At 44.2% G+C, this 25,141-nt stretch overlaps 1 protein-coding gene across 1 annotated transcript in view; it reads left to right on the top strand.

Moving 5' to 3' along the window:
- Positions 1-25,141, top strand: part of QSOX2 (quiescin sulfhydryl oxidase 2) — a 284,089-nt gene that overhangs the window by 243,406 nt on the left and 15,542 nt on the right. Inside the window, exon 11 of the mRNA XM_078641895.1 lies at positions 21,126-21,308. Coding sequence (XP_078498021.1) covers positions 21,126-21,308 — 183 coding nt within the window. The remainder of the gene's footprint in view (positions 1-21,125; positions 21,309-25,141) is intronic.

Raw genomic sequence — 25,141 nt, 5'->3', positions numbered from 1 at the left:
ATGTGAGCACTTAACACAGAGCATTAGGATCAAAAGATAATGTTCAGTTGTTTGTAGGTGGGCAGAGGGCGCATATGTGTATAAATATACTGTTGGGCAGACAGGCATGGTCATGCGTCATTTCCGGTAGTGCAGGCGCTCCATTTCAAGGATGCAAGAGCGATTTGGGCTCAAACTGGAGTTTGTGTCCGACTTGGACTCTACTCAGAATTGGGGATTGGCGTTTTAAATGTGATTAATGCCCCATCCGTGAATTAGCCTTGTTTCCCTAGAGATTGTGCAGCGAAGAAGGTTGTTGCTTCTAGCTTTTTGAGTGGGAGTGACCGTCATCAGTGTCTGTGTGTTGTTCAGTGGGTTTGTTCAGCATCTATGTGTGTGTCTGTCGCTAAATAGGTGTGTTCTGCATCTTTTGGTGTCTGTGTGGGTGCGTTAGGCATTTATTTGTGTCTGTGTGTTGTGGAGTGGGTTTATTCGGCACCTATTTGTGTATTTGTTGCTAAATAGGTGTGTTCTGCATCTTTTGGTGTCTGTGTGGTTGTGTTAGGCATTTATTTGTAACTGTGTGTTCAGTGGGTTTGTTCGGCATCTATTTTTTTATGTGTTGCTAAATAGGTGTGTTCTGCATCTTTTGGTGTCTGTGTGGGTGTGTTAGGCACTTCTTTGTGTCTGTGTTCAGTGGGTTTCTTCGGCATCTATTTGTGTATGTTGTTTCTTGGTGGGTGTGTTGCTGAGTGCGTGTGTTCGGCATCTGAGTGTATGTGTTGCGGAGTGTATATTCGGCATCTGTTTGCGTCTGTGTGTGTGACTTAGATGTATTTATGACACTCTTTCGGGTGCAGAATAAACACCGCGGTACATAAGGATGCACGAGAGACATAAAAAGAGTCTTTCGGTACCCAGAGATGCTGGCGCCTGGAGCCGTGGGTCTGCGTCCGAGAGAGTCCGAAGCAGAGATGCCATGTCTGCTTTCAAACCCTGCCTTCACATTGACACATGTCTCACTTCTGACTCGGTCACGTCATCGCCGACAGGCCGTTTGTTGATTGAATGCGCGGTCCCCTCTTATGGTGCATGCTTTTAATGTTGCAGTCTCATACTACCAGACCCACCAATCAGATTGCACCATTGACACGAAGCAGCGCTCCTTCACCTCTGCCCTTGTTTTATATAGAAGCTCGCGCCTTTCCATGCACACACTATTGTTAAACATTTGGAAATGTTACATATTCCATTTTTCATCCCTGCCCAAGTGTGTCAAGTGTCCAAAGCGGCCCCGTTCTTGGTTGGTCCCCAAGGCTGGACCGGCCGCCCCTGCGCAGCCGCGCCAACACTTCAGCATCCTTGACTTCAACTTGATGGGGTGGCGCGGGCCAGAAATGCGATGACCGCTTCTTATCCCCGAAGAATTGGGTCAGCCCGAGACCGCCGGATTATGTCTTGCAAGGGTCCCCTCTCCTTATTGCTGCCTGTAAATCCCCTCCAGTAAAAGGCACGGCGCGCGCCTAATCCGCGCGCCACAGGTACCGCCGGCTCTTAATGCTGATTCTCCACTTTAAAGATTAGGGTTACCCCGAATTGTGGTAGTTTTAAGAGGAAAGAGGAGGCGGATTACACGATGATACACGGCAGATGTTAATGCAAGATCTGCCTCGGGACTCGGAAGGCAAAAAAGAAACAACAAAGTGAGCCGTTTGATCTCTTTTTAGAACAAAGGCCAGTTGTGTTTTTCTCTGCAAAGCCTTTTCCTCAATAAAAGCATCCTAGATTTTGGTAAACTTGTTTTAGCAACTTTCTTCGCCAGTAAACTGAGCACATTTTATCAAAAAGTGCTGCAGTATTTAGGCAGTAAGGGTAAACTATGTTCCCATCTCTACATTTGTCAACTTAAGCAGTAATCAAAATATGCATGTATAACGCCGTAACTTCATATTTTAGAAAAGGGTAATTTATTCCAAACAATGTGCTTAATGACGGCGTCCGATGACACTGTCAAATTAAAAAATTGTACAAATTACATTTAGGGCAGATTGTCCAGGTCTGAAACACATCGCCGACTGCCTCAGGAGAGATGGGAAAGTCTCACACGAGGACTTTTAAATGTATTAAGACTGACACCATAGTATCTCTGACCAAGGGTTACTGTGCTCCTGTTAAGATGTGTTAGGTCAAGCAAAGATTTAAAGATTTAAAAGCAAGGATTAGTCCGCTTGATGGGAGAATAAGTGGACAGGGCCTGGCTGCAGCCGGAGCGGGCAATTGGATGATTTTGATTGGTCTAAACACAGAAAGATGGAAACCTGAAAACAAGCAGAGGCAGCAATGATCAGAAGATATTATATATAGGAATAAACCTCGGCACTCTGACCTGTTCAGTAATCTATTCGTAGAGTTATCCTATTCTGTGATGATCAGAAGATATCTTGGATCTGAAAGCCGGTGGACATTTAGCAGCGGGCACAATAAGAAAACACGTCCTTAGGCTGCCGTACTCCGAGCCAATATTATACTTCTGTGCAGTATGAAGAGTGGACACCACATGCCTTCATGGCCTTGACGTTGTAGTCTGTGAGGGGCAGTCTACAGGGACACCATTGTTAAGGAAAGAAGATGGATGGACTCAGGAATAAAGAAATAGAATAGTTAGAATAAGGCCAGGCATCGATCGAAGAGCGATGGAGTCGGATGTTCTATTTGGTTTTCCTGTGGGATGACCATCATGTGACATCGCCAACTTCTATAAAGTAATATCTATATTGTCTATTTTGGAGTCTAGGATAGAAATGTGATCATTGAGAACTGAAATGGAAAAGTGTTACAGTTGCAACAAAGTCTTGTCATAAATTAGGTTAGTAATTATTTCCTTCTTATCAAATATTTGAAGTTTAAATCATAAAGTAAGAGAGTGCGGGCATGTAGACGTGTTTTAAGCAACAGCTGATGGACTGGAAATATATTCATGGACGTAATTTAGGAGGCGCTGCTGCGACCCCTGGCATTGCTTCTTGTGACCCCTGGCACTGCCTTTGCGACCCCTGTCGTCAGCAGTGGCAAAACCAGTGGAAGGAACAGAAGCAGCTCGTCCTTATGGACGTCGGTGGGGGCTTCACTCTCCTTGCTTTTTGTCATTTTTTACTGTGCTAATAGTGAATAATACATTATTCACCATTAATTTCATAAAAAATGGAGTACAAGTCGCTGAAATATGACTTTTCCTGGCAGCTGAGGTAAAAAAAACAATAACTTTTAAATGTATGTATGTGCTGTGCGTGCTTGCCGTTTTGAGTGTGTTGATGTAAGCAAGTGTGTGTATGTATGAATGTGTGTTTGTGTAGGCCGAGTGTGTGTTTGTGTAAGGATGTGCATATGTGTCAGTGAAAGTGAAGGTTAAGGGGCATGTGAAGTCACTTCCGCTACCCCTTACGTTTTGGTGAATTAACTTCCATGAATGTATTGTGGATTTAGAGGCTAAGGCTCCCTATGGATAGTTGTTTTATTGTTCACCACTTCAGTGTTAAATTGTGTGTAATCGGTGTGCGCTTACGTGTGTATGTCTCTCTCTCCCTCTCTCTCTTTCTCTCTCTATATATATATATATATATATATATATATATATATATATATATATATATATATATATGTATGTATGTATGTATATATATGTATGTATATATATATATATATATATATATATATGTATGTATATATATGTATATGTATGCCGCTATCTTGTATATGCATGTTCATGTAAGAACATTTAATTCAGCTATAAAATGAGTGCAGGTTAAACCTGATTTATTGGAAAATTATGTTATCGCGGAGTTCTGTGTGTTTTGGGAATCACTCATTTGAAATTTTAGAAAACCTGAACACATTGTTTAAGCTTGAATTTCTGAGAGTCTCTTGCAAGGCAAGTTAAATCTTCAGTCATATAGTCCCGGTGTCAAAACTCTCTTCTGCCTTGTGCAGTATTTTCAAAATGCCAACTAATGGTATGATTCGTGTTTCATGTGATAACTGTTTTTTCAAAGCTTTTTTAAAGTGTGCTCTATTTTAGGAACTTGGTTTTACGCATTTGTTGAATTTATTTGAGGTTGCACTTTTCAGCACTTACACCTCTGATGCTGTATTTAAAAGTCACATCCCCCCCCCCTTCCACAACAGACTTTGTCACCTATATCATCCAGTGTTAATGTCATATAAACTGTCTGCAGGAAACTTAGCTAGATGGGACCAAAAGGAAGAACAAGGTTGAAGACGTACTTTAGCGCTTTGGCGGCATACAATTTTTATTAATCATTGAAAACTGCTGTCTGAATATTGTGACTCTTTAAATCCCTGGCTCTTTCTTTAAGCTTTTTGTAATTAATTTGTGTCAATATTTCCCTGCGTTTTTTATCTAAAATTCCTGTCTTGACTTTACGAAATTGTTTTGAACCACTTCTTTTAAAAATGACATTTTAATCTGCTTTAATCTCCTCGGTCCTTTGTTTGTCTTTTCATTTGCAAATATTAAGGAAAGAGTATTTTTGTGATCGCCGTTGGATTGTTTGAAACGCTTTCCTTCATTATTTAAGTGCTTTCTTATGTTTTACCCCCATGTTGCCATGGATTTAATATCTTAAAGATGGTCCTCAGCAGTATGTTGTGGGTCTTTTGTTCTCTGAACATGGATTTCCTTATTGTCTCTTGCACACACACTCCAGTGCCTCTGACAGCTCCTGCCCATTATCATTCCATGATTTCTGTTTTCTTTGCTAGTTTCCGGATGATTTCTTTTTAATAAATTGTGACCCATTCCTTACTTCTTTTTGTCAGACAGATATCTGACAATCTCAAGTTTGTTTAATGGTAAATTTATCAAAGTCCCCTTGGATATCACAGACCACATTAAATGCCTGCTTTAGCTCAATTGGAAAACCATAAAAACAGAAACTGCATGTTTACACATTCAGTTTGTCCTTTTAGTCTTTCAAGTAGAGCTGTTTATTCCAAGCACTTACAAACATAAGTATATGGCAATGCTCTTTAACCTTCACAGGCTTCTTTAGTTGTTTATGTAACACTGACTGCTTATTGCAGTGAACCCCGATATGTGGCCCGCGAGAAGAATGTTGATCTCCATTTCTCTTTTAAGTCAGCACCTTATTGGTGATGGATGATGTACCTTTTTAGGTCTCAGTCTACCAAACCGCACAGCTGTCTGATTTGCTAAAGACATCTTGGGGGGTATTCAGTAAGTTGACCTAGAAATGCATTCTGCCCGTTGCTTACCATTGGCTTTGTAGCTTACTTTTTCTGGCTTTCAGTTTGCTGGCTTTATTTGCTTTAGGCTGCCGAGCTCGTCCCTCCCGTTGCCCAAACCTTGTTTACTGTATCCTTCCACAATTTCACTTTCTGTGAACAGGCCTTTAAATCTTGTTCTTATCGTGAGTGTGAATGTAATGTTCATTTTAATTGAAGATGGGTTATCTGTAATGGCAGTACACTACCATACCATGAATACTCCATGTTACACCAATCTGCATCCCTACACACCACTGCACTCTACTTTGAACCGCTCCACTCTCCACTACATCATTCCACACTACACCCCTCCAAGTCCTTGCACTCTTCTCCGCACCACTCCACGCTTCTCTACACTACTCTGCTAATGCACTCTACCCCACACTATTACGCACCACTGCACCCTACACCACAGCACTCTACACCACTCCACTTTATGCCACCCTTCTCTGCAAAACTGCACTCTATGGCAGTGCACTCTACACCACTTTACTAAAAACCAATGCACTCTACGTCAATCTACTCTGCACCACTGCACTATACGCCACTACACTCTACCCAATGCCATTGCACTCAACGTCACATTACTCTGCACCACTGTTTGTCACTGCACACTATGCCACTTCACTCTGCGGCACTCTACTCTGCAGGGCTGCACTCTCTGCCACTCTACTCTGAACCACTTTACTCTACTCTGCACCACTCTTCTGCACTTTACACCAGTGCATTCTAATCTACTGTGCGCTACTGTACTTTGATATTGCACTCAACGCCGCTCTACTCTACACCACTCTACTCTGTGCCAGTGCACTCTACCATGCACCACTGCACTCTACAATAGTCCAACACTGCACTCTGTCACTACTCTATACCACTCCATATTGCCCCAATCCACTCCACCTCACTCTGCTCTCAAACAATCTACTCTACTGATCGCTGCCACTGCACTTTCTTCCACTCTATACTCCACTGCAATCAACGCAGCGGCACTCTACTCAACGCCACTCTATGCCATTGCACTCTACGCTAATGCTTTATACCACTGGAACTCTACCCTGCACCACTTCACTCTCCGCTGAAACAATTTAGTCTACGCCACTGCACCCTAAGCTACGCCGTTCTGCTCTAAAACACTTCACTCTATGCCTATTCACTCTACACAACTTTATTCAAAACCAGTCACCCTTCGGCTCTGTACCTATGCCAACTACTTTGCACTACTGCACTTTGTCACTATATTCTACAACATTCTACTGTATGCCACTGCACTCTACGCCACTGTACTCTACTTCACTCTACAACATTGCACTCTACGCCACTCTATTCTACTCGGCACCACTTTACTCTAAGTCAGTGCTCTACTCTACGCCATTCTACGCTACTGCAGTCGACGACACTCTACGCCACTGCACCACTCTGCGCCAATACACTCTACACCGCTCTACTCTGCTTCACTCAACTCTTATGCCACTGCACTCTACCCTGTACCACTTCACTCTGCACCATTCCACTGTGCCACTTCACTCTACAACACTATTCTCTCCACCACTGAACTCTACACCACTCTGCATCGCTCCACTCTATGGCACTGTACTCTAAGCCAATCCACTTTAAGCCACTCTAGTCTACTCTGCACCACTGCACTCTACGACACTCTACTTTATACCCCTGCCTTCTACTCTGAAGCAGCCTACTCTATGGCACTACAGTCTACACCATTCTATTCCACTCTGCGCCACTCAATTTTATACCACTGCACTCTGTCATGGCACTCTACACTAATGCACTCTACACCACTTTACTTGAAGCCAGTACACTCCACGCCACTGGACTCAATACCAATCTACTCTGCACCACTGCGCTGTACCCCACTATACTCTGACACAGTATTGTATGACAATCTACTCTGCAGCACTGCACTCGTTGCCACTGACTTCTATGCCGCTGTACTCTATGCTACTCAACTCTATGCCACTTTACTCAAAGCCACTGTACTCTGCACTACACCACTCTATGCCACTCTTTGCACTCTGCGCCACTCCACTCTCCGCCACTCCACTCTACGCCACCCCACTCTGCAAAACTGCACTCTACGCCAATGCATTCTACGCCACTACTGTATATTACCCTGCACCACTGCTCGCTGCACCTCTACACCGCTGCACTCTACACCGCTGCACTCTACACTGAAATAATCTACTCTAAACTAGCGCACTCTACCCCAGTTTACCCTGCAACACTGTACTTTACTCCACTTCACTCTAGGCTCCTCACCAATACTTCACTCTAGTATGCTCTACTCAATTGAACTCTGCTCCACTGACACTCTAGTCCACTCCTAGACCATCTATGCCAGTCCACTCTGCTCCACTCTATGCCATTCTACGACACTACTCCACTCTACGACGCTCTACGCAGCTCCCTCTGTGCCACCCCATGCCACTTTACTCCACTCTGTTCTGACACACTACTCCACTCTGACAATCCAGTACACTGTACACCACTGTACTCAACAGCACTTCACTCTACACCACTCCACTCCCCTCCCCTCCATTCAACTCTGACACTGTGCTCCACTCTACGCCACTCATTTCCTTCCACTCTGACATTCTACTCCCTCCAAGACACAACACTGTTTGCTACTCCATGGCACACCACTCCTCTCAACTCTATTGTACTCCACTCTGTGACACTTCACTCTACTCCACTTTACGACCCTCCACTCCACTCCACTTTACGACCCTCCACTCCACTCCACTTTTCCTTTACCCTACAAAATTATAGCAAGTCTGACCAGCAGCCATTCTGGTGTACAACACGGCTAGACCATATTGGAAGAGCCTATAGACCTTGCATATAAAAGACCTGTTGGCTTTGCCAATGCTTGTTTGTTTTGAAGGTAGCACCATTCTTGATCTGCCTGATTGACTGAATGATGGATTGTCCGGAGAGAGGAGCCAGTGGGTAAAAACCTCCCCTCTGCATGCTGGAAAAATGCTTGACCTTCGAGTTGGGCCTGGCTGTCTCCCTGCAGAGACCTGGGCTCCAGACTGACTCCTCTGTGAGTGCAGCATTGCTCCTGTCTGCTCTCCAAACATTCTGCAGATGATGGATTTTAATTACAAGCCGCTCCTTGCCTGTCTTTGGATTGTGACTCGACTGAAACTGTGGGAGATGCTGCTCAACACCAGTGACAACCCGAGAGTGCCACACCAGCCTACCACCTACTAGAAAGCTTACAACCAGAACCACTGCTCTGGTTTCTGAAGATGAACAAAGTCTAAGTGTGACGACCGCAGCAGCCTTGCAGCCACAGGGCGCTACTCAGGGAAACTGCTCAGAATCGGCCCAGGCCCATTGCATTTAAAGCCTCATAAAAGTATCTCTGCCTGAGCTTGTGGCCTTTGGCAGGCTATGCTCAGGCTAATTGAGTGGAGAGTGTGCCAGATTGCATCAATCCATAATGGGCATCGTGGAAATATGGAAAGTGTTTTAACTGAAGCAATGCTGTGCCACTGTGTAATATTTCAGGGAAGTTTCTTAAACTATTTAGTTATTTGAAAGCTTTCAAAGGAACCATTAACAACTCAGGCTGAAGAGTGCTGGTGTTTAAAGAGCAGCACAACACGTCATGTCGTTTTCTTCAGTTGGAAAATTAATTGTAAAAGGGTTCCAGGCGGAGAATCCTCGCCCACAGATATTGTGCCCTATCACATGTCATCCGACGTAACTGGCTATTAAATCCATTGGTGATCAATGCATTTCAATCAATGAAGGTGAACACTTGAACCGTTTCATGAAGATATCTTTAAACCCGACCTTCTATTGACCATTGTTATTACCTATATTACTACAAAATACTCCTTGTCCCAAAATATTTTCGCATAAATCATTGAGAAGAGCCCTCAATCCTGTCAAGGTTTTACAGGTAAAGCAGCGCTAACCTACTTTGCTTGTCAGTAAATGTGATACATTATTAGGCGGCTTGCCTCCAAACCCCTGTAAAGTGGCATTTATAATGTTTCAACTTTTAATAAATCTTACTATTATTCACAATAACACATCATTAGCAACCACATTATCTAAGGTGTCCTCCAAGCCCTATAGGTTTTAATTCTGTTTTGACCAATGTAATGTAATTGGTGTTTTGTATCGCGCGGGTTACACTCCAGGGAGCATCTTAGCGCTTCAGAGTGTAAGAGAACATGGTGGCTTATTTGTTCTTGTGGTGGAACCCTTGGTTAAAATGCTAGATCATATTTTTGCATTTTGTATCGGGTAAGGTGTAAATCCAGGTCTTAAGGGTTTTTCTAAAAATTGTTTCTGTGGAGATTTGTCGGAAAGGGGGTGGTAATGAGTTCCATGCTCTGGACCCCAAGACAGCCAGGGTTTTACCTCCTCTGGTTTTAAGTCTGAACTTGGGAATAGTCAGGAGATAGTCATCTTGGGACCTCAGACATCTGGAGGGAACGTAGCGTTGGAACATGCTTTCGATGTATTTGGGTCCTGTTTTGTTTACTGCCCTAAAAGTGATTAACAAGATTTTAAAGAGCACCCTTTTATGTATAGGCAGCCAGTGCAGGGTGTTCAGGGCGATTGTGGCTGAGGTTCTTCTTTTCCAACCCAGCACTAGTCTGGCCTCTGCATGCTGCACCATTTGTAGTTTATGCCAGACTGTCCTGTTTGTTCCTGCGTATATACTGTTGCAGTAGTCTATACGAGATGTAATAAGGGCTACTGCCACCGTCTTTCTTGCGTCGAAAGGGATTAGATCGAAAAATTTCCTGAGCCCTTTTATTATGCCGAAACAGGTCCCTGCCACGGCTACTGCTTGTTGTTGGAAGCTCAGGGTTGGATCAAATTTTATCCCTAGATTTCGGACTGCGTTGGCTGTCTTAGGGGGAACGGTTGCATCTTCTGGCCACCATAGTCATGGGTTGAAAGTGTTTTCCTTCCCAAATGGTAGGATCTCAGTCTTCCCAGTGTTACATTTAAGATGATTCCTCCTCATCCAGTGAAAGGTGGCTTTTAGGCAGTTTTTGAGTCTTGTTTCTGCTTCACTGGATTCATCCTCCATCACTAGGATGAGTTGTGTATCATCTGCGTATGAGATGGTGGCTATGCCGAAGGATGATATGAGGGAAATCAGGGGGGCCAAGTAAACATTAAAAAGTGTCGGGCTCAAGCAGGAGCCCTGCGGTACACCTGAATTTATTGGGATCTCTTCTGATCTAAACTGGCCCAGGGTGACCACCTGACGTCTGTTTGTTAAAAAGTTTTTTAGCCAGCTCAGTACCTTTCCAGTTATCCCTGCCGCGGCTAGTCGGTCTGTCAAGATGGAATGTGACACCGTATCAAAAGCCGCGGACAGGTCTAAGAGTATCAGGACTGCTTTTTTGCCCTGGTCCAGCGCTGCTCTGAGTGTTTCCGAAGAGAATATTAGAGCTGATTCTGTTGAGTGATTTGCTCTGAAACCAGCCTGGTTGGGGTGCCAGATGTTGTTGGCCTCTAAGAAGGTGGTAAGCTGTTGGTTTACTACCTTTTCTGTAAGTTTGCAAAAAGTGGGAAGCAGGGAAATGGGTCGTAGATTAGTGAGGGTGGTGGGGTCTGGTGATGGTTTTTAGGTCTCGCCTGGAATTAGCATCCGAAGGATGCGTCCAGGCTGGAGACTTATAGCTGCCTGTCTCGGGGGAATGAGGGACAAAAGGGTGTTACGAGCTTTTCTCCAGGATTTGGGTGCGCGAACGCGCACGTCGGCTCCGTCCACGCGTGCGCACACAGCCAGCCACCACACAGACTGAAACACACACGCGCGCTGGTTACTTTCACTTTCCATCCCCCCACCAGTCATCGGCTCTTTTTACACACGCACGCATGCATGCATGCATACATACACACACACACAGACACACGCGCACACACAGGCACAAACACACAGACACACTCGCACACACACACACACACACACACACACGCACACATTCCCCCCCCCCCCCTTTTTGCGGCCCCGCCCCTGTCCCAACACAGGTTGCCTGGCTTCCTGTTCAAGCCGGGCTGCGGATCTTGTTTTCCAACCTGTAAGGTTCGATTCCAAGTGGCAGTGCATACAGAGCAAACATTGCAACATTTTTCATTAGGAAAGCGTAAGATTTTTACAAAAATTGTGCAAATGCATTTTCCCCATTGACTTATATTAAAACAGGAAGTTTCAGGCGGGGGCCGTTAAAATCATGTTTGGGGGACGGAGGGTGTGTTGTGTTTAAAACTCGGGAGTGTACCGTCTGGATAGGGCCCGTGGCATGCTTGTATATATAGCTTTAGTCAAGTCTGTGTTGCCAAAAGCTTCCATATATCTGTATGTGCACAGGTTTGTGTGAAATTAATTGTGGCTTTCCTGATTGTGCCAATATATTCTACGTAGCACAGGGAAGGCCGTAGTATTGATCAGCATTGAGGTAATAGGTCAACAAACCAAATAGATGCTGGTCTGTTGGGACCGCACCCACCGCACAGGGACTACAACATTAATTAAGGAGTTGTACTATTTGTTAACACTCTTCTCCACACACCACGCACCACAGATCAGGGCTGCCCGTGCATGCACCCCCCACACCCCTCCCACTTGTTTACTTTACCCCGGGCTTTTTTTTCTTCAGTGCTCTTTATTGCCTCATGTCCCTGCGTACTATGTTCTCCCCTTTCTCCTTTATAAAACATCAATTAAATAAAGAAATAGTGTCTCTATGGCCGTCTCCTCCTGGCTCTACTGTCCGGATCTTCCAATGTCTCCACAGGCACCGCACCGCCTAGTCTATCCAGGACTTCTACCAATAACCCCTCCCCGGACTTCTAAATGTCTTCCATGGTCCTTGTCTTCCAATGTCAGTGTCTCCCCAGATTATTAACCAAACCGTACACTGCATAAAGCTCAGAGCTTCAAAGTTTCCAAAGTTTTTGTGAGAGTTGCTCATTCACTCCAAGTTTTTGCTTTACTTTCAGGGACCTCTAGACGGTTAAAATGATTATAAAATTAGGACTACAACTTCCAGAATGCAAAGCAAAAATAAAACTGGACTTGGGGAACTTGACAGCACGTTCACAAAGCCCATAACCAAACACCCCTAGCACAGTTTCACATATGTTAACCTGCACAACTGCCCCACTCCAAGTCCAACTCCAAGATTTATTCACACTTGTCAATTCCAACAAGCATTGGCATAGCCAATAGGTCTCGTTTTTGTGGAGCGGGGGATTAAGTGAGTTTCCCAGAAACACAGGAAGTTGACCAGGAGCTCAGATGGACCTCCCCCAAGCCACGGAGGCAGAAAGGTAAGCTTTAGTATAGATGTGCTTCTCATGTAAATCGCTTTTATGCTTGTTGACCATGTTGACAAAGGAACTCCAGCAACGGGACTGCCTTCTGTACGAAATGCTGGAAAACGTGACATGTTTTGTAATGCTTACTGACAGTGTTGCCAAAGGAAAACCAGAAGAAGTAGTACGTACTGCCTTCTATATGAAACACTGGAAAACTCAGCATGAGTTAAGTAGCTTAGAGCCAGGGTGACCATATATCATTTATTTTACACGGACAAACCGTTGTAAGTTATTTCTAATAAAACAGCATTTGCTTTGATAGCGTGGTTGTGAGAGAGACAAGGCATAGGTGTCACATTTGGGAAAGTTAAAACTATTGGCATTGTAAATGACAAAGCTATTAATTTCGCTATTTTCAAACCAACACATAAATAAAACATTTGTCATTTACAATACCAATAGCTCAAACTTTCCTAATGAGAGACCTATTGCATTGCAAATGCTTGTTTTTGTAGGGGTCTTACTGCTGCCAGTTTCCATTCCTCCGGGACTACTCCCAAAGAAAGTGAGGAGTTGATAATGTTGTTAATGCTGGGATTTACAATTTCCACCATAGTGTGAAGGACGATAGGGGGGCATGGGTCGAAAGGGGAGCCTGATTTGATATTTAAAATTATTCTCTGTGATTCTTCTAAGCTGATTTCCTGAAAGGTGGCTAGCTGGCTGGTCCCATTCCTGTTTGATTCGGACTCCTCAGAGGGGGGGGGGAAATCTTTAATGAGTATCTGTATTTTCTCATGGAAATATTCCGCTATTTTGTTACACAGGTTTTGGGAGGGGGGGAATGTCTCTCTGCATGGTTTTGGGGTTGATATATAAGTTGACGATGTTAAAAATATCTTTTTGTTTGTTGTTGCTGTTTGTTATGGCATTGGTGAAAAAAGTTTTTAGTAGTTTTTATCATCCCGTGATAGTGACGACGGGCCACTTTGTAGCTGAGCTGGTCAGTTGTATCATAGTTTCGGCGCCAGTTTCGCTCTAATGCTCTAACCTTCCTTTGTTCCTCCTTTAGAATTTGGGAGAACCAAGGGGCAGAGGATCTGGGTTTCTTTTTATATTTTGGTTTAGGTATTGTTTTGTCATTATCCATGGATAGGGCGCCCATCCATTCCCTGAAAGACTGGCTGTCTATCTCAGGGTCCCCTACTGGTAGTGGTCTGATTTCTCGTGCCCTAGTTTGAAAATCCGGTAGTCCTGTCAGAATTTTCCAGTTAGGCCCTCCATGTGGGTCGCATGGCTTATTTCCAGATGTGTGTGCTGTTATCCCTTGGAGTTCTAAAGGGATGTAGCTGTGGTCGGACCAGGTTAGTTCTTGGGGAGGTTTTACATGTAGTGTGTCTAAGTTTGAGCATATGCAATCGAGTATGTGACCTGCCTTGTGTGTGGGCCAGGTGGTAAGTATGTTGAGTCCTAGGATCTTCATTGTGTCCGTAAAGCCTAGGGTGGCTTGATCTGTGAGGGAGTCTAAGTGTATATTTGTATCTCCTAAGATCGTGTAGTTAGCTGATTTTAGTGCTAGGTCGCCTACTGCTTCTCCTAGGCTATTTGTGAGGTCCGTGGATGTTCCTGGAGGTCGATACAGTAGTGCTCCTGAGAAGGTGAAGGAGTCATGTACCTTAAGGGCGAAGCCTATACTTTCCGCACCTTTGATAGCTGGGATTGGGGAAATCAGGCAACTCAGTGAGTCCCTATAGACAATAGCTATTCCTCCACCTCTCTGGAGGGGTCTGTCTTGTCTGGCAATGAGGTACCCCTGGGGGAGCGCGGTCGTTACATCTGGATTACTGCTTTGGGTTAGCCAGGTTTCTGTCATGAACAGACAGTCCAGCTCTCTTTCCAAGATTAGGTCGAAGATATGTTGGGCGTGCTTGTCCATGGACCTGACATTGACAAGCCTGCAGTGTAGGTTAGTCGTTTTGCTATGGTTTAGGGGTATACTTGGTTGAAGGTGTCCGAGACTTTTTTTCCCATGTATTGCAGCCCCAGGATCTTCCCCGGGTTTCCTTGTTGGGGGGTGGAGTGCAAGTAGGTGATTTGGTGTTCATACCTAGCAGAGTTTCCCTAGAGTACTGTATGAATTGGCCAGGGGGTAAGGCCCTGAGCCCGGTCGAGGCGCGGACGGGCGCAGACGGGCTTGCCTTTGGCGCGCCTTCGGCGCTCCGCCGGCGCCACCGCTGCGCCCGTCCGCTGCGCTCCCTGGGAGAAAACGTCATTTTATCCTGTCGGTGCCGTGTGGGCGGGGAGGGGCCAAGCCCTCGTCAGCTCGCCCAGTTGGAAGTGGCGGGAGCCCAAAGCAGCGCCTACTCGGCTGCTATGGGGGTAGAGTGGGGCACAGATGAAGATAGACTCTGGGCGAGTCTTTTCAGGGAGGGGCCGCGTTCCGCTACACACAGCGGTAGTTTGCCGGTTAAAAGTGAAGGTTGGGTAAGTGGTGGTGACCTGTTCTGCTAAACGTAACCTATTTGTACAAAATTACACAATAATGTACTGGCGAACACCCAACCCTCCTGTAAAATGGACTTGAAACCCTACTAGATATTGACCATGTTACTGGCGTAATGTGTTTTAAAACGCACCGTTTGCCGATATGTTCCCAAATTTACTTGGAGGGGTAACTTGTATGTATCATATTTAATTTTCATAAAAATCCTACAATATTGTAAAGGATGTGACTGATTTACAGAGACCGTCAATGCAACAATTGCCACTAAAGTACCCGACAATCACTCTGAGACCCCCCAGATGCATTGTAAATGGCTACTTCAATCGTAACCCTTATTGCTCAATATTACTACCCAGATGCGCTAAAATTTTCAAATGTATCATCAACTTTCCTTAGAATTCTTTGGTAGAGGTGAAAATCTTCCCGCTCATCTGCAAAGCGGTGTTTGAGTCCTTACAGTATATGACAAGTTTCACTGTTAAGCTTTCAAATTGACCATTTGTCACTACAGTTCACCATACTTTCCTGTGGAGGGCTATCTATTAGTTCATATTAATCTCTTTAAGTCCTTTTTATTAACCATTTGCTTCTAAACATCCAATAAATTGCTTAGTTAGAATGCTCAACTTCCTCTGTAAGGTGGTCTTTAAATTGTGCCAGGCTTTGACCAACATGACTGCTCAGTTTGCTGTGAAAGGCAGTGGTTGCTCATATGGTGCCCAGGCCCTCTATGGGCGCGAACTGCATTTCCCTCTGTAAAATACTTTCCAAATCCTGAAACGTGTTGACCAAACTGAGTTCGCTTTTGTTGCTAAACAAATGCATCATTTGCAATTACATTCAGCTAAAATCCTTTAGGAGAGAATGACCAACTTGTGTCTGAAACAGATCTTAATTTGGAATGCAGGTAAAAGTAGTCTCAACTTTCCCAGAATATGCTGTTATTGACACGTTGACTTCTATTGGCTACTGAAATCCATTGCATCCGTCCCATTTAACATAATCTTACTAATACAAAAGTTCTAGCAATCATTTTGCCGTCACATTGACGGGCTGTTGCTCACCATTTGTTTATTCACAAATGTAGCTCATAGCAAGCGAAAGGTTGGGGACCCTTTGCCTATGGCCAAAGTGTGCGCCGCGGCGCCCCGGTGCGCCGTGATGAGAAGCCAGGGGCGCCGCGGCGCCTCGCAGGATGAAAGAAATGCCACCTTCAACAGGCATTGCACGTGCTTCAAGCGCCCTCTCTCCACCTCCCGCCCCCATTCCTGCAATCACAGGCTGAGACAAACTCACCCCCACCACACACTCTTCAAGAGCGCCCGACCGGACTGGGCAGCTGTACCCTCTCCCTCCCCTTCCAGCTCCAAACACATCCCCTCCGTCACACGGGCCGTGGTGGGGTGGGGGGAGATAGTTGTACGAAGTGACGCTAGTTTCTCTTCTAACACAGTGCCCAGGCGGTTCTCAGTAAACACAACACCTGCTCAGCCTTTCTGTGATTAAGCGGTATTCTAAATGAATGCATAAAGTTTTGACACAACTTAATTTTTTTGCCTTGTTAGACGAGTGCTCCTAGTCCTCATAGACTTCTCGGTGATGCCCTTTCTCCTATGAATGGTGAACAACCTGCCACCTCCTTTCACATGTTTAGGTTATGCCTACATACCGCTTTCATTGTTTCACTAACCTCATGTTTTCACAAAAAAATCATAATCAATACATATATGGGCCTTTGATCAGCTCATATCCTACTTTGGTCTGTAAAAGTAGAATTACCATTTTTCTTAAGCCATGCAGCCTACAGAATGGTGGAGTGGGTCAGCCATTAGCTCGCTTTACTGTCGGTGACGGCATATTTCTCTTGTTTCCACATGGAAAGTAGCTGACTTCCTGCTGACTGTGAGGCCGAGCTGCTTTTATTTCATGGATTTGGTTAAATGTTATTATTGCAATGAATAGCTTTTTCTTCCCCCCCACACATTCATGCCACTCTTACACAGCAGCACTTTTCTAAAAAAAAAAAAAAAAAAAAAAATTGGAGACTTCCAAAGGGCAGACCTCTTCGCTTTGCCAGTGTTTATTAAATGTAGCCTTCATACAGCATTAGCTGTTTCACCAGCTGCAATTAATAAATTACCATCATTTTTAAACACATACGTACAGAGGTGGCTCCCTGTTCAGTTATTTCCATTGGTCTGTTCAGTTTTTTACATTTTAACTCCAGCTGACTATAGGATACAGGCTGGACCAGTGGGTCAGCTCACTTCAGCGATGACCTTCATACATTCTAAGTGGGCCCTGACTATGGGCTCTCATGCATTGTAAGTGACAGTCATGCAAATGCAGGGCCCCAAGTGGGATGAAAAAACCTGGGTGCGGGGTGGGTGGGAGGGAGGGGGTCTCAAAGGGGCGTGGCAGATGCAACAAAGGGCGTGGCCTAAAACACTCAAGCCAAAAATCCGTGCCTAGCACAGTGCGCTGCCTGACCCACCGGCAAAAAAATAGTGGGGAGCCACGGCCAACCTCCAACCCAGTCAAGGGAGCCACGGGTCAAAAAAGTTTGGGAACCACTGGCCTATGACATCGTGTACTGGAAGGAGGACATTAAATGTTTCATAGCTCTCCCTAGACTCAAGCTTATTATGGTATTCTTTGTGCTAATGACCCATATAGAAGAACCAGGATTTAACTTTTCGATGTAATTCATTCAAGTTAGTCAATGGTTATGAACAAGAAAGGGAAGCAACCAGGGATTACAAAATGGCACTACCTGATCTCGTCACAAGCAGTATGCTGATATTATACATTGCCCACCTCAGTGGTCAGCTGCTGATTGACCATGCATAAACCTAGATTAGATACAAAAGGATAGAGAGGCAACTTCAACCAATTGTCAAAGTAATAAATTCAAATACAACAAAAAACATTAAACAGATGACCGGGGGTCTTGGTTGTTGTTTTGATTGGTTTGCTTTATTCTATATTTTTTTGTAAAGGACTCTGCCAACGCGTTTCACCTTTAAAAAGGCTTCACCAGGACGAAAGATCTTAACCACATCGGAAGATCAAGATCAACAGCATTAATGTTTTTTGTTTACTATTTGAATATATTACTTTGACAATTAGTTGTAGTTGTCACTCTATCGTTTTGTATATACTCTTAGCCTGTGGTTATGGTGATGACATTTAGAGAAATCATATCAGTAGTTAAGCGAGGTAAAGAAGAGCTGTGCCTATATACAGCTCTCAGTATTTCTGTGTGGGGTTGGTCTTGGTAAGGTTCAGTAGATTTTTGGTGTATCATCTAGTATGTGAATTCTTTATTAAGTATGGTTCAAAGTATGGCACAAGATTAGACCCTATTGGCACCACCAGCACCCTAGGTTTACAGCCTTTCCTTTTACCAGCACAAACATCCAAGACCGGTTATGAAAATTGCATACACTCCCTTCTACAACCACCTGCTTGTCAAGTGTCAACACGCAGGGTATCCTAAACTGTTGGAGAGCTTGTTTGAGGCACGATGAGCTACAGTACAGTTCCCTACTTCCGCCCAGCTCCTGAAAAACCCCTCCAAGCACCCTTTCCTTTCGTTTGATCGTTCAGAGCCTGATTCTTCAGGATTTGGCTGGGCCAGCGAAGTAAAATTCTGCAGATCCCATACTTTTAGGGCCATTGAATTCAGGTATCTGAACACGGTTTCTGATGAAGAGAACTTCCAGGTGTAGAGACCCGGCCCAAATTAGCCTTATGTTGCTGCATCTGCAAAGATAATTGCACCCCACACCACCCTAACATGGTACATCACCAGCAGCCGCACCATGCTGCAGGCGATGGTGGATGGGTTTGGGCCCATTTACAACATTTTCACATGGTGCTCCCTGCTAGAGTATGTTGTTGCCATGGGTGCAATGTTCTGTTGAGTACTATGTTTGTGAGCCTTTACCAGAAACCGCTTAGACACTGTACTGCTGCCCTCTGATCAGAGGAAAGAATCGGGTTGAACAATGTGGGAGACAACCTTTCTTTCTAGGAAGAGCCATATTGTGCACTCGGCCATGGCTCTGGAGTAAGCCTCCCATCCTCTGTCAATATGGGGCACAGACATGTTTAAAAATCAGGCATCACGGCTTCAGCACTGGTTTGTCATCATCTTGGGTTTCATTTGGGTCTGTTATAGTTTGTCGGCTGCCAGTGTCGCCTCTATTTCATGTGTATCTGAAAGTCCATCGCTCGCTTGCACTTCTCACATACCAAAAGTCTCAGGTATAATTGACCGTAAAGGCACAGAATCTTCTAATTGTTAGATTAAGATATTTTGTGGCCTGTTAAGAGCATTCTGCCATGTCCCTGTCACCTGATTGTGCTCCTGTAGATAACAGATGGAGGGGCTGTATTGAAGGTCTTGTGGATTGCGACCCCCATGAGCCCACTTCTCACGAGAGCTAGCTCTTGCCCTGCAGGGGGTGGGAGGGTCATTTGCTGCGTCATCAAAATGCCTCTGATAATAGCTGGGCTCGGAAGGTGTCCTACCAGCATGGAATGAAGAGCGGATGGCCGCGTGCCAGTGAGCTGCCGCTGATGTGACAAGCGGGCTGACCCCGCGTCCCTGCATTTCACTAAAAGCTATTGTCAGCGTTTATAAAATACAAACATGGCCCCTTGCATTTTTATATGCTGCTACTTAATATTCCATGCCCAAGGAATTCTCCTCTAGGGTAGATTTTATAGCCGTTTTTAGCTTTCCACTCTCCGTCTTTTTTTTCTAGTTGTGTTTCATAAGTAAAATAAATTTCCATATTAATTTTCAAACCAATGCTTGTGACCTCTACTCCTGTCTTTCATACAGAACGACCTCCTGAGTCTTTTTCCACCAACCCATACTGAGTGCTGCAGCCTCTCCCTTCATTCCCTGGAGGATTTGATTCTAGTTGGTTTGGGCAATTATCAGGGGAATCTCATTGGATGCTTTCTGGCAGAAGGGGGCTTTCTTATGGTAGCATATGGAAACATTCAAGACACTATGCATTCCTAGTTCTAAAAGGATTGCACCAAAGTTTAAACCTATTCTAAAGTCTGGGTTATCACTAAAGATGCAGTGAAGGAAGCCCGCTGTTGAAATTTCTGGTTATGCCCATGCATACATTAAAGGTTTGAACCAGAAATTTAAATGGACACATATCTAATTTTACCCTTGTAGCACATCAGACGAGGGTTTTATTTATTGGGCTGGGAAGCATGGTTGTGTTCTATTGTGGTATCTCTTGATATCAATGGAAAAGAGGGGACTGGATTTAATGTTGCATTGGGCGATGTGTCCGCAGGAACATTCCGGAAGTCGCTTGAGTGGTAGGTGTCCTGCAGGAGCGATGACTGGACACAATTGGTTTCTCTACATGAAGTCCTGCACAGGTTTTGTAGAACTCCACACCAGACTGTAAACAGGGGGAGAGATGGATTTAGGTTTGAGATGCTGAAGCAATAGAAACTCTGTCCGGCACAAAATTAAATTCAACTTGGCCCACTAGAATTTATAGAACCTGTTGTATACAGAGTTTGAGCCAAAAGGCACCTTGTGAGTTCAGTTAATTACCTTTTTATTATGGCGGTAGTTGTGACATCATACTATGGTTCAGGATTTGCACTTTACATATCTTGTCATCTAGGGAAATTAAATCTCTGCCTTCTCTGGTGTCAAGTTGGTGCCTATTAATTAATCTTTTCTGAAAGAACTGGTGGGCCTTGCTGTGCCACATAGGCTGTAGCTGTACATCCCGTACAGCAGTAGGGTGCGTGGGGATATCGTACCCGATTTTAGTAGCTGTCACCTACCATTTATGGCAATGACACCTTAAATCTGTCAAAGAAGGCATGCAAATGTCCTGGTCCCCTCCAATTTAAACTTGTGTCTTACTTTTTGCAAACATGTTTGTGTATCGCGATTTTGAGAAAATCCCCACCAGAACCAATTCCCAGATCCGTTGAGTGGTCAACAGTTTGTGCTTCCTATCTCTTGTAGGTCCGAGCCACCCCGACGTGTTGATGGTCATGAGAAGGTACATCCAGCAGTTCTTCGGGTGCCGGGAGTGCGCCGAACACTTTGAAGAGATGGCGAAGGAATCCATGGACTCTGTGAAAAGCGCGGACGGTGCCGTACTGTGGCTCTGGCAGAAACACAACGTGGTTAACAACAGGATTGCAGGTATGTTTGATGGACCAAATATGTTCATTTCTGCAGATGTAAGTGCACAGTCCGAGGCATAAGTGTTGATTTGTTTTTTTCATGAAGCCAAAACATACTCACCCCCTAATGACGTCACAAGAGTGTAGGGTCATATTCCTGATCTCATGAAGAGGGTCTCAGGAATTACTTTGACCGAAAAGATATGCTTGCAAACCCTTCTGGAAAGAGAAATTAAAAGCTTTTTGTTGTCAGAACGTTCCTGCAGAATTTCCCTGTGTCTGTTAAGTGGCTAACGTGTCACTTTAGATAGTAGATGCTTTTTAAACATCACAGTGCATGTTAGCAGCACTTTGCATTGTGCCAGTGCAACGTTAAATTGTATTTAAAAGAGGAAGATTTCAGAAACTAAAAGATGCACTTGCTCTATGACTCTTAGAATGGCTTTCAGCATTAAACCGAGCCCCTTTCAGCTCTGCACTCTTGAGTATGGTTGCAGCTTTCCTTAACAGAGCTGCATGTTTAGGCAGGAGTTTCCTGTTATAGGGGAGGATGGAGAGGGTTGGCTGCTCCTGGTGAGGAAGAAGGCAACTGATCTCTAGGATTTACTGTTGTCCAGCATAACCAATCTCCGAAGTTCCTGGAGCTCTTTGTGAGCTGAAAGGACACCTACTCACCGAAACGCAACATGTCTAAGAAGTTTTTTTTTCTGGTGAAAACCATTAGCAAGTGCAACTATGGCAAGTGCAAATTTTCATCCTTTCCCCCCCCCCCCATACCCCCCCCCCCCCCCCCCCCCAGTTTAGTCATTTTGGAAAAGGCCCTGGACTTCACATTAATATGTATTCCAACCTTTAATCATGCATAAAAAATAACTCCTCCTCTTGCCTTATCCAAAACTACTTCTTCAAACATGACTATGGTGCAAGTTTCAGTAATTTCAAAGATACATGGGAAGGAACTACGTCTGGTCGTGTACACAAGACTTACCCTCTAGGGTCAAGTTTGCGCTATATAAAACTTTATAAATAAATACCATGGCCCTTGTAGAAGCGGTCCACCAGTCTGGAGCAAGAGTTTACTGTTGGAGAGGAAAAGTTTGATCACTTAAACCAACCCCATCATTCACCTGCTCAAATTCCTGCTGAAAGCTAAACTCATCCTCATAATTACACACATTAACTCCAAGGCGCGGCCTTTGTGTCCGCCTGCTTACCTCCACAGCAAAGACGCGTTGCAGAAGGGTTCCCTTCTTCTGGAAGCAGATCTCTCTGACTCGCCACATGCTCCATGGCAAAAACATCAAACCTCAGAATAACAAGTTCTCCTTCTGTGCTCCCAAGTCGCAGCCTGATATGCTCTTTCTCTCCTCTCCATTGAGTGGATTCTAAATACTCCTTCCCAAGTCTCAGGTAGCACACACTCCCTAAGTGTCCTCAGTCCCTCTTTCCTCTTTTAATGCTGTTTCATTGTAATGTTTCTTGCACAAATCTGTGCCACCTTCATATTTAGAAACACACATGCAAGTACATAGATGTGATTGTGAGGTAGGGATACAAGATCGTAGGAAGGGGGGCAGTTGGTTAAAAGGTTTCGTAGGTAGCAAGTCTGTTGGATGTAAGATTTATGCCTGCTTCCTTCCCTTTAAACCTTGAAAGAGTATTCACCCAGGCGGAGGACATTTCTCATCCTTGGGGATACTCAGTTGACTATGGTCTATTTAGAGTTGCTGGTCTGAAATATGCCTGTAAGCGCACATAGTCGGCTGCAGAGTTGTTGAGCCCAGGTGATAACATGTGATTCCCTCCTGTCCCCTCCCCCCTCTCTGACCCGTGTTGAATAAAGGATGCTCTTCAAGGTGCTACATTCTGTCTGGAATGACCTACTTTAAAAAGTCGAGCTTTGAAATAAATGTTACGGGCTAGCATTTACCCCGTAATGCTGCACGAAAGACCCAAAACACAACCTGGAGTCAGTCAAGTGCCGGTTTATGGAATAGGCTGGCTTCTCATATTTATCTGGAACCAAACTATTGAAATTCTGAACAATATTTAAAAAAACACCCCCCAAAGAGTTATTTATGGGAACTGAAAGTTCAGCATTTTCAGTCCATCTCTAGTTTATTTGTATTTCCTATACACCTTCTTACTTTTGTGTCACACAAAGCAGGTTGATGCACTATGAGGACACACATACACGGTCAGAATAAATCCACTCAAATCCAACATGAGATTGCGGAGGCGCGCAATAATGCCGTCCATGAGCGCTTCCTTCCAATGCATGGCTGGATGATTTTACCTGAATTACTTCATGTCTTTCTCGAATTCCAAATCGCCATACACTTGTGCTGAGTGCATAGAAACGCAAGTCTGAGTAATGCTGCAATAATGGATGCCATTTCTGCCTCTAATGGTGGCCCCGAGTATTCATTCTGAGCAGTGATTAATGAAAGCAGTGTCAGCTCAGATGTAGAAGAGATGTTGGCATTGAGTTTCTTTCCAGTGCAATGATCAATGTTTCTAATATGTGCCTAAACCTGGGCATTGCTTTTCAGGATTTTTACAAGCAGGCTTTTTTTCTTCTTCTTTAAAGTGTTACTGTCAGTCAATCTCAAAGATAGTTCTGGTGTTCTTGCTCCTTCATTTACATCAACAATTAAAACAGTAATGAAATAATAGAATTGAATACCAACAGTGAATGTTGTCGCCACACAGAAAAATAGTTTTGTTATAGTCTTTTAATTTGATCAGCTAACAATGCACCTTTCTAGGAATAAAATGCCCTGCCTCTGAATCCTACCACAAGTAGCTGATGGTGTAATTGCTGCAGACTTTGGATGATTCCTTTCTTCCCAGAAAGCCTTTTCAAGATATAAATAGACCAATATCTAGCTTACTAAAAGCGTGATCATAACTAATCTCACACTTGTATAAAAATGTAATAGAGTTTGCAGAGTAAAAGCATTCTCCAGCATTGGATGTTACGTAGCTTCATATGATGTGCTGTTATCATCCATTGTTGAGACAAGAAGTATCCGGTACGTTCAACATAGCAGTAATAAAATAATTAGCATAATCTACAAGTTTAAGTAGGGTATAACGCCTACACCCGAAGGCCAGCTTAATATGTTCTATTGCATGTCTCATGTTGATGAGTTTTAGGATTGAGCGTTTACACTTTTTGGGCATTTCCTGGTACGTCTATCAACATTTTGAAAATAATTTTACTGTTGCAACTAAGTGAAAAAATCTCGTTGTTGTAAAGCCTATTTTAAAATTTACATTCTCTCTGGGGTATTTCCTCCCAGCTACAACTGTTGAGGGGTTTCCTCTCCGGTACTTTGACCCGACTAGTAGGGCAAGGGAAATGTTTTGGAATGAGCCATTTGATACATGATCCTAACTCAATCTTTTGCCATGGTTTATCTCCCCATAATTGGTGAGGAAGTGTTAATTAGCCCCAGTAAAGCTCTTAAAATGCCTGTACTCCACATAACTTTTCCACCTTGAGAGGAGATTTGGAATTTGTAAATTTGGTTCCTGAGTGCCCATTCTCTGCCGACAAGATTCAAGAAAAGAAAGGATGTTTATTTCTGTGCCTCAAAGGATGAGAGGGTGGAAGGCGGCTCCATCCTTTAGAACATGATGCCCTCTGCTTTCATGTAGTTACTGTGGTTTAGCCAGTTGATACCTAAATAGGTTGCATGAAAAAGTGGGTTCTGTGAAGATCCTTTTGTCACTTCCGTTGGTGATTGCTGCATTGTCTACTGTTTCCTCTTTGACCACAGCTTTGTTGACCATGCTTTCAACACGTACTCTTAATCTAGTCAAGAAGTCTTTATTCGATTAGTTCAT

This window comes from Lissotriton helveticus, chromosome 5_1 (genome assembly GCF_964261635.1).
Source record: "Lissotriton helveticus chromosome 5_1, aLisHel1.1, whole genome shotgun sequence".
Classification (NCBI taxonomy): Eukaryota; Metazoa; Chordata; class Amphibia; order Caudata; family Salamandridae; genus Lissotriton; species Lissotriton helveticus.
Note: the sequence above shows the minus strand (reverse complement) of the source record. Positions and strands in the feature narration are given on the sequence as shown.